Genomic DNA, 17,952 nt, shown 5'->3' with positions numbered 1-17,952 from the left:
TTTTGTAGGATTGGAGATCAGTGTATGTGTTCATTTGCAAGAGATGTTAACTTGATACAGAGTGCTAAAGGCCATGTGTCTGAACAAATATGGCACGAAGAGCATGCCACGGCAGGAACATGGAGGGAGGGGTAGGTTAAAGATTTCATGAATCAGATAATCTATTATAATAGCATACAAAGAAGAACGGCAGCTTTGAGGCTCTGATGGACCCCAGGAGCCCCTTAAATATGGCTCCTTAGTATGGCAGTACTAAACTCAACCAACAAATATAACAGTATATAAAAGGCATGCCTGTGACATTCCCCATGCCCTGTATCCTATGGATGAAGCTTCTTATTTAAATATTGAGAGAGCAATTTCTTTTTTTAATTAACATTTGTTTACAATTACCAATTTTATTTCTCAATCAAGTTAAAAAAAACTGGAAAAAATAAACATTGCATTATTACATAAATTTTGCCTGTTTAACCAACACAAAAACTTCAATAGCCTGAATATAAAAAAACACCTCCCATTGACTTCTATAGAAGCTTACAAGGTTTTAGTTGCCACATTTTGTAGACGTTTTCAGAAAACTCAAATTCCGAAAAATTCAAGATTGTGGGTCTTTGTATGCAATTTTTTATGAATCACATGAAAAATGGGTCTTGATGGTAGGTTCCCAGTCCTAGTGGTTCTTGGTGGTTCCTGGTCACATGTCAGAAATAAATTTCACCTACTATTAGATAACCTCATTTCTTGGGAGGTTATCTATCAGGTTTTAACAAAAGTTTCCAGTTAATGCAAAGGACTTCATAAAACAGAACAGAGGGTGATATCAATACTGTACACCCACTTCCTATTACTGAGCTGTAGGCCAGAGCCAAAACCACCAGAAAAAAAAGATAACTACAGTATAAATAATTTATAAGATATTATTTATATGTGCAATGGTAACATTGTTCCTTCCTGTTTTACCCTCCCTATACTTTCTGTATTAATTTATCCCAGGCAACTCCTTGACCTTTACATATACATACTTTGCTTTCTTGTCCACTCACTCCCTCATATTCCATCAGCTCCACTCTATAAATCACATTCTTTCATTCCTCCTTGTCTCCTCTCATTTTTAGTGTAGACATTTCCATATTATTGCTCTGAACCAACCCCAAGTTAGGATATCCATATAGTTACCATCTAATTTTAACTTCCAAAAAATGGTATGCAAAGAATAGAATTTTAGAACGTATTTTCACAAATGTGCAATTTTCACACAAATTAGATATGATTTTTTTTCAGTTCTTATCAAAATACATAAATACTTTAAATATATGTACTATATATTCAGAAATAGACCTTAGTTGCACACAGAAGAAGACAGCGTTGAATAATATATATATGTATATAATATAGAAGTTTCAGGGGATGTATAAAAACTGGGGCCCTAACTGAGAAAAAAGATGTGCCTACTCTAAGGATAATTCTCCATTTGGGATGTCCATCCTGTGATGCATCTGGTGAAGAATGCTGTGATTTGCATTCAGATGGAGCTTGCAGTTTGGAGAACTCAACACGAGTGCTAACAATATTAGTCAGTTGTTTTGTAATGACATTACTGTCCAAGTTCTCCCCCCTGTTAAATGTTCTGCCCTACCCTAAAACCAGGCCTGTTTGTAAGGGCACATACCATGTGTTCACTTTATGAAGCTGCATGGGGATGACACCCAGTCTGGTTTTTAGTAAAGGAGAAGGTGCCTGAGCACTAATCTAGCAGATGGGCCTAATAGAGTACTGTCTGCCTCTGTATAATATATAATGTATGAATAATACAATTCTGTTTTGTTGTATTTCTATATAACGGGTTTAATGAAAAAGAAAAATGTACATTTTTAGTAATTTTGTTCAAAATCTTGGAGCAGTTATTTTAAAGTGCTAAATCATTGTCTTCTCCACTTATACAAGGTAAGGAAAATGTGCTTTCAATATTTTCCATGAAGTACATTGAAATGATGCTTTGAGCCAAAATGAAACATGATAAATAACAAAAATAGTCTTCTTTTCAGTCATTTTAGTCATTTGTATTGAAGTCCTTTAAAATTTTGCTGTGCGTGAAATAAATTCTGTAGGAAAATAGTTCTTGTTTTGCCATAGAGCTTTGATGTTTACGTGTTGTAAATATATTTTCTAGCGTGACTTTGGCTGTTTATGAACATGGGATCCATAGATGCAACTTTTGCCGCAATGAAAGAATGGATGCAGTGTAGAACCGCTGTCAGGTCCTGAAACTCTAGCTCCTGGATAAAAAAAAGGGAAGAGGACATTAAGAGAAATTTTAGCAATTGGCCATATGTAGGACCATATTCAGTTCCATGAGAAAAACTTAAGTTGGCCTTAAAAACTTTTAAAGGAACAGTAACATCAAAAAATAAAAGTGTTTTAAAGTAATGAAAATATAATGCAGTGTTGCCCTGCACGGGTAAAACTGCTGTGTTTGCTTAAGAAACACTACAATTGTTTATATAAATAAGTTGCTGTGTAGCAATGGGGGCAGCCATTCAAAGGAGAAAAAGCTCAGGTTACACAGCAGATAGCAGATAAGCTCTGTCTGTCTAATAGTGTTATCTGTTATCCATTAGTTAACCTGTGCCATATACTGTAGCCATTTTTCAATTTCCGCCATTGCTCCACAGCAGCTTGTTTATATGAACTATAGAAGTGTTTCTGAAGCAAATAGATCAGTTTTACCAATGCAGGGCAACACTACATGATATTTTCATTACTTTAAAACACTTACATATTTTGGTGTTACTGTTCCTTTAATTGTTCCATAACATCCATTTGGGGCAATAGCCCAATTGACTAGAACAGCAGGTAAAACTCATCTTTATTTCCTTTATGCCAACTAATACAAATTTTTCAATTAGGACATTGCATGACATATAATATTGCAATGCTGGTGGATAATAAATTTCTGTCCTGGTGGAATCTACCAGGGCAGATGACTCTTGATCTAAGAGCAATATAAGACAGATCCTGCTTTCCTGGTGGATCACAAATTCTTTGTCCTGATGAAAAACCTTTATCAGGGCAGATTATTCTTGATTAAGCAGGAATGCAGAATTATCTGCCCAGATGGTCAGGCAGAACCATCCAAACTGCCCGACAAAACTTGAGCATGAAGGGCCAGCTCATTCCATGGTTTATCTAATGAAAACATAATAAATGCCTAAAGGGAGATTTGGAAATGACTTTGTTTTTCTCATCAAATTGAATTTGGTTCATGATATCTAAAATGATTCAGTAAGGTTTCTTACAGGACATTGTTCATGCTATTGTATAACATACTCTCTAGTTTCTACTTCAAGTTGTTGAAATCTCCAACAATACTGTTAATGAGACATTCCTCTATGCATAAGTCTTTGGCTACAATGCTGGGCAACCTCTGTGTTATCAAGACATTTAAGGAAGACAATGTAAGGTTAGGCACACAGAAGAATCTTGCCCTCCTAATGTACAACATAGGAAAGAGTTATCTTTGCTGATTTTGATCTATCTATTTCGGAATGTCAACATATATATGCTCAAATTCATCTTAAATGTCAAGTATATTTATAGGCAATTTTACGTGTTACACGGGTCCCCTTGTGACTTGGTTCAATTTCCCTGGTGAGTCCCCAGAGCCTTTGAGTTAGTTATAGTTTCTGAATGGATCCACTAACTGTTGTTGCAGACAGATGAGACCCATAGCTCCTTTTTTGACAGTTTTCCTGCTACTAACTGATTTGATCAAAACCTCTGTACTATTTGCATTGCCCTGTATTTATCGGTTCATTGTTTTTAGCTCCAGTATTTATATATAATTTTTACAGGGATAGTAACGGATCGGAAAAAGGGGAAAAAAAAGGGGGCGAAGATCCAATGTAGCAAAAAACGTGAATAGTAAGGTAAACTTACCAATACTAACAGGGGGTCCAGGTGCTCTAGCCCCAGACCTTCAGCTCGGGGAGGCAATGTTAGACATGTAGATTTCAGTGGTAGACTGGCACAAAACTGGGCTTCACTCCAAAAGTAGATGCAAGTAAAAAAGTTTTATTTATACAAAAAGGAACATCTCAGGAAGAGGCCTCTCCCTGAGATGTTCCTTTTTGTATAAATAAAACTTTTTTATTTATACAAAAACTGTTTACTGTCACATAGGTAAATTAAATTTAGTTTTATCCGACTTGCTTTGGTGAAATTCATACTGATCAAGTATGAGCAACATGGCGTTCCATATTTTACATGGAGAATTATGCTTAGAGTAGGCACATCTTATATGCAATACATGGTTTATGGTTTTGGAAAGTAGGGATTTTCAGTTGTTCGGACATTTCTATTGTATTCCAAATGCCACAAAATAATAGGGAGCAAGTGAGATATATTGAGCAGCAATACCTTGGATATATATATAGAAGACATTGTCCTAGGTTGGCCCGCAGTGACCAACCTACCCATACATACACTTAAAGAAAATGTTTATATGGTTATTATTTTTACATTTATTTGCTGAAAAGTTCCAAGTCGGCATCTTCTGCTAGAGATCCCCTGTGGCCAATGTGTGCTGTGTGCATGCACAGTAGATTTAAGAGCTGAACCAGTGTTTTGCTCTACTGCCTATGCACATTTGGTTTGGGGCTTTAGAGAGGATTAATGAAGAAGAAGATGGTAACGTAGCACTTTAACTGTAGTACCCCTGCTGGCACAGTTTTAAGCACTGGGTAGCACTGGCCTGGGGTCTCCTGAGGATTGATATGCCAGGGTAATGTAATAAAAGAAAAATACTAAAGTTGGTAGCCGCACCTTCTAACCAGTTGTTTTTACTTAGGGTTGCCCCTAAACCGAGAGTCAGAAACAAATGGGCATGGATGTGCTGACCACTCCTATATACATATTTGGTTTGGTGCTCAAAGGAGAGACAAAAGCGGAGTATATGACGTCGCACAATCCCAAATTACCCCAGTATTAAACGTTGTGTGTGCCTGCTTAAGATGATCGACTCGGAATTAAACTAAACAAACAAACCAATGTGTTCACGTTGTGATCAAACCATTCATGTCTTCTGTGATTGTCAGAAAGAAATTAAATAAAGTGCATTTTTTGGAGAATTCATGGTGACTTAATATATAAAGTGCATGGTGCTTGATTGTGAGCATAAAAAAGTGCTTGAGCTAGCAGTTTAGGCTGATTAAAGAGACTCGTAAAAGATAACTTTTATTAAATCTACTAAAATTTCATTAGTAAAAGGGAATTGAGAGTAACAAACACTAAAAACAATTAAAAGACGAGGGTGGAAATCGGATCTGGATTAAGTGTAAAAGGGGATGACAGTGTAAGTGTTACCTTAGACTGTTCCCTTATCGATCCCACGACACCCGTTTCCCTATACTGGCTAAATAGTAGTCAGGGAGTACATTAAGGATAGGTTAGCACAGAAGCAGTGATCTCCAAAGAGATTAAGCAAAGGTAAGCGAGGATTGGGGGTTATGAGGAGATGCCCCTTGATCGACAGGCGTGATATGTCAGCCACTATACAGTGTGGTGTGCGCAAAGTTAACTAACACTGTGTCCTCTCAGAGGCGCCTAAATCGTTATGGCCTAATCCCTAGACACTATATAGGCAACACACCATGCTGACAGATCCGCTGAACAGTGCAGACTGAGGAAAGATTCCCCCACCCCGAAAATATCATCCGTTCCTCCCCCCTTGCTCCTCTGACCCACTGCGTGCTTAAATGAAGTTCCTTATAGTTCCCAGTTTTTAAATCGCTAAGTTAGCGGTTAAGCTACAGTGCCTGACGCACGTTTCGCCGGTTAGGCTTTTCAAAGGCAAATGGCGGCGTGTTCTCGCGATATTTACGTACTCACGTTCACGCCGATTGGTCTCTTGATGTCACATGACCTGAAGCCGTCACTGCATTTGTGTCTCTTGCGAAATGCCTCACGTGATCATAACATCCTTATGTTTGTATTAGATACAATACATTGTAGCGATTCTGATCACATTGGCAACTGTTTCTATACTTCATTCTGACGTTTCCATGTTTTTAGATACAAAAGTAACACTTAAATACACATAAGTTCACACTTCTCAATAGGTTGCCTGCTGATTAGAAACTATATATAAAGAAGCCAAAGAACATGATTTAAGTTTTCTGTATTTTAATCTTTTTATACATTATATTATCTTGGATCTCATTATCTTTTCAGACATTTTTGACAGATCCTACTTGGAACAACCATGCCCTATAGTATCATGATGCTTATGGCTTCTAGGAACCTATATACGTGTGTAATGATAAACTCTCATTTAGACCATGGGGATTGAGAGTGTTTAATTCATAGATCCATCTGCTTTCTGTTGAGAGTAATTTATGGTCTAAATCCCCTCTTCTGATTCCTAGTGAGATTTTTCCAAGAACTGACACTGTTAGGCCATCTGGTGAGCCCTTATGGTGTAAATAAAAATGTTTACCTAAAGGACTAACTTTTTTGGGGTAAGGCAATTTTTTATCTGTACATGATGAATCTGGAAATTGAGTTTCGAGTAACGTTCTTTGTGTAGATTTTATACTATTTATATGCTCGGAAATCCTTTTATTTAGAGATCTTTTCGTTTTACCGATGTAATGTAAATTACAGGGACAGGTGATCCTATAGATCACTGCATGGGTTCTACAGTTGCTCCACTGCCGCAGCAGATGTTTCTTGCCAAACCTGTCTTCAACCTCTTTGGTATTGTGTATATAGGGGCAGATGTTGCAAGAGCCACACGGATACGTGCCCCATTTTTGTTTTGATCCATTCCCTTTTTTATTATTAAAATGACTACGAACCAACAGATTTTGTAAATTGGGAGCCCGTCTCGATGTCATTTGTGGGAATGTTTGAATGTATTTACTCAAGGTAAAGTCAGCATGTAAAATGTGCCAGTGTTTTTTCAGGATAGACCTGATTCCATCCCACTGTTTGCAATATGTTGTAACAAATCTCACACTGTCTTGATTGGACTTTTTTTCGGTTTGACATAAAGTTTGTGACCTGGATGTGGATTGTGATCTTTTCTTTCCCTCCCTTATTGATCTGTTACTATAACCGCGTTTTTTTAACCTTTTTGTTAGCTCTTCAGCTCTTTTCCTAAAGGTAAAATCATCGGAGCAATTCCTCCTAACCCTTAGGAATTCACCAATAGGTATTGCTTTTTTCACATTACTTGCATGATGGCTGGAGAAGTGTAATGTGGAGTTAGTAGCGGTTTCCTTCCTGAACATATCTGTTTGCAGGAGACCATTATCATCCTTAATAATGGTTATATCCAGAAAATCTATCTTGGTAAAATCGGCCGCATATGTAAGTTTCAGATTGAGGTCATTATCATTTAGCTCCTCAATAAACTCATGTAGAGAGTCCACTGTGCCTTCCCATATGATTAGCAGATCGTCAATATAACGTATCCATTGGTTGATTTTACATGTCCATTTCTCATGTTCTTCAGAGAAGACATAAAACTGTTCCCACCACCCCAGAAATAAATTAGCATAAGTGGGGGCAAACGGAGCCCCCATCGCTGTCCCTTGTATTTGTAAGTAATATTTTTCGTTGAAAACAAAATAATTGTGCGACAAACAGAATTGTAATAGATCCATGAGGAAAATTCTAAAATCCAGGTCATAATTGCTCTCACCTTCGAGAATAGTATTGACTGCTCTTATACCTGCCTTATGACTAATGCAGGTATATAGTGAGGTGACGTCACAGGTTACTAGTACAGTATCCTTGTTGACCATGGTGTTTTCTAGTTTGCGTAATACGTCTCTGGTATCTTTAACGTATGATGGGAGAGAAGTGACATAAGGACGCAGTTTTGTGTCAATATATTGACCTGCAATCTCACACAAGTTCCCATTACCTGAGACTATAGGTCGACCAGGGGGTCTCTCTTTATTTTTATGGACTTTTGGCAACATATAAAATGTTGGTATCCTTGGGTTATCATTGGACAATGCATTGAACTCTTGTACAGAGAGTAAACCAGATTCCTTGGCATCACTTATGAGCTCATGGTATCGTTTCTTGTAGCTATCAGTGGGATCATGTGCAAGTTTAGTATAACATCTGTTATCATTCAATTGTTTTAGGGCCTCTGCTATGTACATGGTTTTGGGCCATATCACTATGTTGCCTCCCTTATCTGCCGCTTTGATAAGAACATCATCCCATTGTTGAATTTCTTTGACTGCTCTTCTCTCGGCTTGCGACATATTGTTCCCATTAATTGTGTCAGGTAATGAATTAAATTCTTTCATTACTAATTCCCCAAAGACTTGGACAGCTGGACAGATTTGGCTCATGGGAGTGAAAGTACTTTGTACCTTGAATTGTCTTTCTGGTACTGCTTCTTCATTTAAAAGTGAACATAAATCATGTAGAGCATTATTGAAGATCTTTTCTTCTTCACTAATGATCTGTTGTGGTGTAAATAGATCAAAGGGATTGTCCCAACTGGTTATCTTCGATAAAGGGTTATGGTCACCCATTGTTACAGGATCATGTATGGAGTAATATTTTTTTAGGAGTAATTTTCTACAAAAGAGAAACAGATCTTTGTATAAAGTGAATTTGTCCACATCGCAGCTAGGTGAAAAGGATAAACCTTTTTTTAAAACTTCTAACTGTGTATTTGTCAAAACGTGCTCACTTAAATTAATCACATTTAGTTCCTCTGTTGTTTTTGTATCTCCAATGACCCCTTCCTCTGTTTGTCTCCCATGAATTCTGCCTGGGATAACCCCATCTTTCTCTGTTCCTTAATCTTCTTGCCCCCCCTTCTAGTCCGCTTATGTCTCCTTGTCCTAAAAAGTCATGGGTTCTAAGGGGGAACTAGAAATAGTTTGGAGGTTGGTCTGTGAGTTAGAGTGTTGATTGGTATTACTCCCAGTTTCTATGTCGGATGTGTCAGTCTCGGTCAATTCATGATCAGAATTGATTGGATTACGTAATGATCTTTCGCTTTTTCTTCCCCATTTATAAATGTTCCCTGTTTTGAAGTCCTGCATATCTCGCATAAACTTTTGTTTTTTCTTAAAAATAGTGTCCTGTTCCAGTTTGTCTAGTTGATCATTCATTTTTGCTATAAACGCAGTATATTCTACACAATCTTTGTATTCTTGTAGTTGGGTTTCCCTGTTCTTAATTCTCTCGGTAAATTCTCTGACCATAGTGTCTTCATACTCATGAAGTATTTTGATTAAGTCTATTGAGCATTTGGACAGAGTGTCCTCCCATCTCTCTTTAAAGTCTGGGGCATTTATAATAAATGCCGGAAATATCCGGATTCGTAAACCTCTAGGGATAATTTTTTCTTCCAAATATTTATTGTAAGTGGATTTGTTCCACCACGACTTCAATAATTTAGTATTGTCACTCCGATAATTATTCAGCAAAGTCATCATGGACTGATCGGCTGATGAGAGTAGTTCTAATTTGTCATGGGAGAAAGTTTCTTGCATTTTCCCTTCCCATTTGTTGATCCTAGTAAGTAGTGAGGTCATATTTGCAAAGACCGTAAGAAATTATTAGAGAGTTAGGTGAGGATTCATATGACAAAAGGTTATGTGCAGGCAAAGAGAGGTTCTACCATGGAGGGTATTAATGAACCTTAGACTTAAATGAAAAATACTAAAGTTGGTAGCCGCACCTTCTAACCAGTTGTTTTTACTTAGGGTTGCCCCTAAACCGAGAGTCAGAAACAAATGGGCATGGATGTGCTGACCACTCCTATATACATATTTGGTTTGGTGCTCAAAGGAGAGACAAAAGCGGAGTATATGACGTCGCACAATCCCAAATTACCCCAGTATTAAACGTTGTGTGTGCCTGCTTAAGATGATCGACTCGGAATTAAACTAAACAAACAAACCAATGTGTTCACGTTGTGATCAAACCATTCATGTCTTCTGTGATTGTCAGAAAGAAATTAAATAAAGTGCATTTTTTGGAGAATTCATGGTGACTTAATATATAAAGTGCATGGTGCTTGATTGTGAGCATAAAAAAGTGCTTGAGCTAGCAGTTTAGGCTGATTAAAGAGACTCGTAAAAGATAACTTTTATTAAATCTACTAAAATTTCATTAGTAAAAGGGAATTGAGAGTAACAAACACTAAAAACAATTAAAAGACGAGGGTGGAAATCGGATCTGGATTAAGTGTAAAAGGGGATGACAGTGTAAGTGTTACCTTAGACTGTTCCCTTATCGATCCCACGACACCCGTTTCCCTATACTGGCTAAATAGTAGTCAGGGAGTACATTAAGGATAGGTTAGCACAGAAGCAGTGATCTCCAAAGAGATTAAGCAAAGGTAAGCGAGGATTGGGGGTTATGAGGAGATGCCCCTTGATCGACAGGCGTGATATGTCAGCCACTATACAGTGTGGTGTGCGCAAAGTTAACTAACACTGTGTCCTCTCAGAGGCGCCTAAATCGTTATGGCCTAATCCCTAGACACTATATAGGCAACACACCATGCTGACAGATCCGCTGAACAGTGCAGACTGAGGAAAGATTCCCCCACCCCGAAAATATCATCCGTTCCTCCCCCCTTGCTCCTCTGACCCACTGCGTGCTTAAATGAAGTTCCTTATAGTTCCCAGTTTTTAAATCGCTAAGTTAGCGGTTAAGCTACAGTGCCTGACGCACGTTTCGCCGGTTAGGCTTTTTCAAAGGCAAATGGTGGCGTGTTCTCGCGATATTTACGTACTCACGTTCACGCCGATTGGTCTCTTGATGTCACATGACCTGAAGCCGTCACTGCATTTGTGTCTCTTGCGAAATGCCTCACGTGATCATAACATCCTTATGTTTGTATTAGATACAATACATTGTAGCGATTCTGATCACATTGGCAACTGTTTCTATACTTCATTCTGACGTTTCCATGTTTTTAGATACAAAAGTAACACTTAAATACACATAAGTTCACACTTCTCAATAGGTTGCCTGCTGATTAGAAACTATATATAAAGAAGCCAAAGAACATGATTTAAGTTTTCTGTATTTTAATCTTTTTATACATTATATTATCTTGGATCTCATTATCTTTTCAGACATTTTGACAGATCCTACTTGGAACAACCATGCCCTATAGTATCATGATGCTTATGGCTTCTAGGAACCTATATACGTGTGTAATGATAAACTCTCATTTAGACCATGGGGATTGAGAGTGTTTAATTCATAGATCCATCTGCTTTCTGTTGAGAGTAATTTATGGTCTAAATCCCCTCTTCTGATTCCTAGTGAGATTTTTTCAAGAACTGACACTGTTAGGCCATCTGGCTACAATGTATTGTATCTAATACAAACATAAGGATGTTATGATCACGTGAGGCATTTCGCAAGAGACACAAATGCAGTGACGGCTTCAGGTCATGTGACATCAAGAGACCAATCGGCGTGAACGTGAGTACGTAAATATCGCGAGAACACGCCGCCATTTGCCTTTGAAAAAGCCTAACCGGCGAAACGTGCGTCAGGCACTGTAGCTTAACCGCTAACTTAGCGATTTAAAAACTGGGAACTATAAGGAACTTCATTTAAGCACGCAGTGGGTCAGAGGAGCAAGGGGGGAGGAACGGATGATATTTTCGGGGTGGGGGAATCTTTCCTCAGTCTGCACTGTTCAGCGGATCTGTCAGCATGGTGTGTTGCCTATATAGTGTCTAGGGATTAGGCCATAACGATTTAGGCGCCTCTGAGAGGACACAGTGTTAGTTAACTTTGCGCACACCACACTGTATAGTGGCTGACATATCACGCCTGTCGATCAAGGGGCATCTCCTCATAACCCCCAATCCTCGCTTACCTTTGCTTAATCTCTTTGGAGATCACTGCTTCTGTGCTAACCTATCCTTAATGTACTCCCTGACTACTATTTAGCCAGTATAGGGAAACGGGTGTCGTGGGATCGATAAGGGAACAGTCTAAGGTAACACTTACACTGTCATCCCCTTTTACACTTAATCCAGATCCGATTTCCACCCTCGTCTTTTAATTGTTTTTAGTGTTTGTTACTCTCAATTCCCTTTTACTAATGAAATTTTAGTAGATTTAATAAAAGTTATCTTTTACGAGTCTCTTTAATCAGCCTAAACTGCTAGCTCAAGCACTTTTTTATGCTCACAATCAAGCACCATGCACTTTATATATTAAGTCACCATGAATTCTCCAAAAAATGCACTTTATTTAATTTCTTTCTGACAATCACAGAAGACATGAATGGTTTGATCACAACGTGAACACATTGGTTTGTTTGTTTAGTTTAATTCCGAGTCGATCATCTTAAGCAGGCACACACAACGTTTAATACTGGGGTAATTTGGGATTGTGCGACGTCATATACTCCGCTTTTGTCTCTCCTTTGAGCACCAAACCAAATAATGTAATAAAAGGCTCAAAGTTGCCCCAACCCATATTGAACAATTAGATGTTTCTGTTCAAACAGGCGACCACTAAATGCTAGTAGATTATTTAAAAAAGGTTAAAGGGATACTGTCATGGGAAAACATGTTTTTTTTCAAAATGCATCAGTTAATAGTGCTGCTCCAGCAGACTTCTGCACTGAAATCCAATTCTCAAAAGTGCAAACAGCTGTCCCAGTCATGTGACTGAATCAGTCTCAGTGGGACTTGGCTTTTACTATTGAGTGTTGTTCTTATATCTACCAGGCAGCGGTTCTGTTGTTAGGCTGAAGTGGGGGGGGAGGGGTGATATCACTCCAATTTGCAGTGCAGCAGTATAGAGTGACTGAAGTTTATCAGAGCACAAGTCACATGACTGGAGGCAGTTGGGAAACTGACAATATGTCTAGCCCCATGTCAGATTTCAAAATTAAAAATAAAAAAATGTGTTTGCTCTTTTGAAAAAGGGACTTCAGTGCAGAATTCTGCTGGAGCAGCACTATTAACTGATTCATTTTGAAAAAAAAAACATGTTTTCCCACGACAGTATCCCTTTAACCAGTATCCCTTATCCATAATAGAGCTCTCATTTTATTTTACTATACCATCATGCAGTTTAATGGGATACAGTACCAATTAGTATTTCCTAGATCAACTTTCAACTTATAAATATAATAATTATTTATTAATTTACAATTTATTTTGGGGCTGTTCAAGAAATAATAAACTAGTTACAAGAAGTAGAGTTACAAGAAATCGTACAAAAACGATTTGCATATCACAAATCACAGAGATAACTCAATCATTCTTGATTCATCTGTCATTTATTGATTGGAATCAGCTGTTTATTTTACATCTTTTATCGAGATTGGTTTCTATTGACTTACCCTCATTGTTTAGTGATTTAGTTTCCCTGGGAACTTTACAGATAACTCTATTGTATTACATATCAATTGTTGGTATTTTTCAGCTGCTCAGCTGTCACAGACGCATTGACTTCCTGTGACAGCATATTGATCCACAATAGTATTATTAGAATATTTCTATTATTAGAATGTTGCTATGCATTTATTTTGCTGGACTAAAATGTGTTTATTTTTATGGAAAGATGAATGAAAAAACCAATGGTATTATTAGAATTTTCCAAGCATTTTGTTTCACTGGAAAAAAAAGCAAAACCAAAACCATTGAAATTTTAAGAGATACATATATACAAGTATAGGCTATACAATCTAAATTGCTTGGAGCCACACACATTGAAGGGGACCTGTTACCCAGACATAAAAATGACAAAAGTCATTTTCAGATTAAACACAAAACCCAAATCTTTTTGTTTAAAAGTCTTAGCTGTCAGTCATATAGATTGCCTGCCCCTCCTCTATGCCTTAGGCTTAAAGATGGCCATACATGTAGAGATCTGCTCGTTTGGCAACACTGAGGTGGGCGATAATGGGCTGATCCGATCATGGGCCTTAGGGTCCAACGATCGGATCATAATGCAGGCAATACAGGCGATTGGATTGTGGGACCGCATCAATTGTGAATTCCAAGACTAATCATGCAACTTTTTTAAACTGTCCCTCGAAAAACTCATATTTATCAGATTATCGAATGAAACCCACACATTTTGCAGATTATCGAGTAAAAAAACGACTTCAAACAGTGTAAGGGACATATGTACTGTATATAGTTTGTACCAGCATTTACTGTATGTGTTTCAACCATTTAATCAATGCCGTCTTCTTGTGTTACTGATTATTGCACCATGATCATTCTCCATATTCATTGTATTTTGTTTCATTTGTATTACAGTTTCACCTTTTCCTACTATTCCAGTAAATTCTACAGACTTCAGCTCTCAGTCTCTTTATTGGAGTGTAGCGAACTATACACTGCCCCAGGGTAATAAGTATGGGAGGACAGAACAAAAGTATTAAAGATAAATTTTGGATAATTACAAAATCTTAATTTTTGTAATGACAATATCCTCTTAAAGGGGATCTATGGTTGAAATCTATAATCTTTCTTAGGCTTTGGGGAATGAATTTAATTCTATTTGTAATTGCAATGCATTTTTTTTTTCACTTTAATAGCCGCTACCTTGCAGCTCAATGTATACCCCCACACATCCGCTCAGTTTACTTGTGCTGAAAACCTGCCATCTCTTCTGCCTGACCCGCCAATGAATAAAACACTAGGCGGTTATTTTTACAGATGCCAGGTCACTACCAGCCCTATGTATGCGCGTTCTACCATTCCAGCAAGCGCAAGGAGATCCCACTGGAGAAGTCTGATTCGGTAACAGTGTAGCTAGCTAAAGCGGATTTTGGTTATACAGGTATAGGATCCCTTATCTGGAAACCCGATATCCAGAAAGCTCCGAATTACGGAATGGCTGTCTGCCATAGACTCCATTTTATCCAAATAATCCAAATTTTTAAAAATGATTTCCTTTTTCTCTGTAATAATAAAACAGTAGCTTGTACTTGATCCCAACTAAGATATAATTAATCCTTATTGGAAGCAAAACCAGCCTATTCGGTTTATTTCATGTTTAAATTAATTTCTAGTAGACTTAAGGCATGAAGACCCAAATTATGGAAAGATCCATTATCCGGAAAACCCCAGGTCCCGAACATTCTGGATAACAGGTCCCATACCTGTACTACACATTTATCTAAAAAATGGAATGCAATCAGACTTCTCCAGCACAATCTCCTCCTCTCCATTTTAAAAGTAACTGCCTACTGTTTTATTCATTGGTGACTGGGTGGGTGGGCAGGCGGGTCAGGCAGAAGTGACAGCCACTGGCCGTGAAGGTTTTCAGCACAAGTGAACTGAACGATCAGCGGGAATACATTGAGCTGCAAGGTAACAGCTATTAGAGCATCAAAATGGGTAAAAAAAATGCATTGCAATTACAAATAGAATTATAATCATTCCCCAAAGCCTAAGAAAGATAATAGATTTCGACCCCTTTGAGAAAAGCTACATTTGCTAAGCCCTTATTTTATGTTATAAACTTGGAGAATGAACAGTTTAAATCTATTAAGCACACAGCTTTTGCTCTGTGGCATATAATTCACACGGAACTACGGCTACTTTTCTCCTTGGCATTAAGTCTCCTTGACATGCAAATACACAGATATAATAACTTTTATGAAATTCTTTTTGCTTGAAGTGTAAATTGAAAAACTATGCTTAAATTAAAGTTAAACATCCGTGTATTCACAGTGTCTGTCTATCTCAAATTTAATTTAACTTTTTTTTTTTTGGAAGCTTATTGAATCATAACAATGAGATTACAGTTATTAGTTATGTGACCTGATATTGCAGCATTTCACATACCTTCATTTCAATTTGTTTGGTGTCAGGGCTCTGAAAAAGTAGCTTCACTCTGGTTTTCCCATCATCCGATGATCCTTTTAATTGGGAGAACTTAAACCTCCAGCTGATGTTCTGCAACAGACAGAGAACTGTAACTCATTAATAAATATTGTCATTCGGTGTTAAAGCATCACTTTACGTATTCTATAAAATCTGTACTTACCCAAGGCAAACACATCTCCTAAATCTCCTAAACTTCCCATACCTTTGTATTCTCTATTTGAATTTAGGTATTGTAAATATTATGGGCTCAGAAATTACACCCAGATTGGGACTGACCCTGGTGCATCTTGGCTCCACATGTCTCACCAGTGATATCAGGAACACACTTCATTATGCTTCTGACCCATCCCCAGTCATGTTCTCTGCTCAGCTATCAGTATACATTGACAACAATCCTGACGATTCACACAGATAACAAGCAAAGGAAAGACAATCAACATTTTTTCTGCTGGTGTTTTTATGGAACGGTCTGAAACAATACCAGGAAACTCAAACCTACTCTCAAATCAAGTAGAATCCACAACAAACACATATTTGGGCAGATTTGAGAGTAATTTGTTTCTTCCATTTTCTTCTTACTGTGCCTTCCGCCTGAGACTGTAGAGCTGTAGATGTAGAGAAAATGCCTACCCTGTCCACCTGATTATTAAAATAGACAAGTATGGCGCTCCAAATTGCAGAGACTAATTCAACATAACCAATTCTCAAGGATTTCAAAGGCTCCATTCCTGTATCTCACCACCCTAGCTATGATGGCCAATTGGGCAGATATAGCTCCTTGCCAATTTGTAGAGACCGCACACCTCACAAACCTGAGCAGAGCTTCCTGGTGCTCGGCGGTAGGGGAATCGGCAACCACCCAGCCAAGGTACGTGGAAAGATCACCGACACACAGGAGTTTGTTCAGCATGGCAAGCCCTTGCAATTTTAATAATGCAGTGCAACGTTTCGGGGCACGCCCCTTTGTGCCCCGAAACGTTGCACTGCATTATTAAAATTGCAAGGGCTTGCCCTGCTGAACAAACTACTGTGTGCCGGTGATCTTTCCACAGATATAGCTCCTTACCACGTGATAGTTTAAATGTAGTGATAAGCAAAACTAGTGAGTAGTGATGGGCGAATTTGCGCCGTTTTGCTGAAAAAATCGTGAATTTCATGCGAAATTCAAAAAACTGCAAAAAAAACATGAAACGGCACCGGCGTCTAATTTTTTTGGATGCGGCAACTTTTTTTTTGAGAATTCGTGCCTGGTGAATAAATTTGCCCATCACTACTAGTGAGTTGGCTTAGGAGCCTGAAATCAAGGCCCCAGTAAGGGAGGTGAGTTCTTATTGATCTTCGGGGAACAGGACTCTGTAAATGAGGTACAGTGTATGTAGATAGTGGTAGGTGAGTTCCTAGATTGTAAGGCAGACAGGGTAAGCTACAAAGAGCAGTTCTGAGCTTCAATTTTGAAGGTCAAATTGGAGATATCTCCCCAAGGTAATACTATATTAGTATAGTGGAAAGAGAAACATATTAAAGGAATTCCCTGAAGGTTCCATTGGAGGTGATCCAGACCCACTAATGGTTATCACAGAGGTGAAGTCGAATCCTGCCAAGTCTGACCTCAGGGGAGTGTCAGTAAGTGCTATGATCTGTAATTGAATATTTGCTGCAAACACATTACCTCAACGCAATCTACATGAGTAATTGATTTGTGTGCTGAATAAATACAGTATGTGTTCTTTGTTCAAGAACTGCTGGCATTGAGAAATCGTGTTTATACAGCTGACAGGGCTAGTAATGCAACACCTTTCCCTTCCTACTGGGCCAAGGCCCAGCTGAGACCAAGGGCCTAATGTAACTGTTACACCAGTTAAGGGGAAGCTAGTCCTGGGTGGAAAAATAAGGGTTACACATTGATTTACTTTAACTGTAAGCTGATACCCTACAGGTAAAACTATGTTTACATGTCACTGTCCTCCGTTGTATAAAACATCTTAAGCTAGGAGAGAAATCAAATTATGGAATCTCCCGGAAGAAATATTCTATGGTTAATCACTGGATTGCTTTATCAATAAAGGTTATGTAATTAACTCTCAGT

The 17,952-nt window shown here is 38.1% G+C and overlaps 1 protein-coding gene across 2 annotated transcripts in view; it reads right to left on the bottom strand.

Moving 5' to 3' along the window:
* Positions 1 to 378: 378 nt before the first annotated feature.
* Positions 379 to 17,952, bottom strand: part of sntg2.S (syntrophin, gamma 2 S homeolog) — a 276,383-nt gene continuing 258,809 nt past the window's right edge. For both annotated transcript variants that reach the window (XM_041565024.1, XM_041565023.1), the window contains exons 16-17: positions 15,825 to 15,935; positions 379 to 2,276 (exon numbers count right to left, since the gene is read on the bottom strand). In XM_041565024.1, coding sequence (XP_041420958.1) covers positions 2,145 to 2,276; positions 15,825 to 15,935 — 243 coding nt within the window. In that variant the 3' untranslated portion in view covers positions 379 to 2,144. The remainder of the gene's footprint in view (positions 2,277 to 15,824; positions 15,936 to 17,952) is intronic.

The sequence above is a fragment of the Xenopus laevis genome, chromosome 5S (assembly GCF_017654675.1).
Source record: "Xenopus laevis strain J_2021 chromosome 5S, Xenopus_laevis_v10.1, whole genome shotgun sequence".
Taxonomy (NCBI): domain Eukaryota; kingdom Metazoa; phylum Chordata; class Amphibia; order Anura; family Pipidae; genus Xenopus; species Xenopus laevis.
This window is presented reverse-complemented; position numbering and strand designations above follow the sequence as displayed.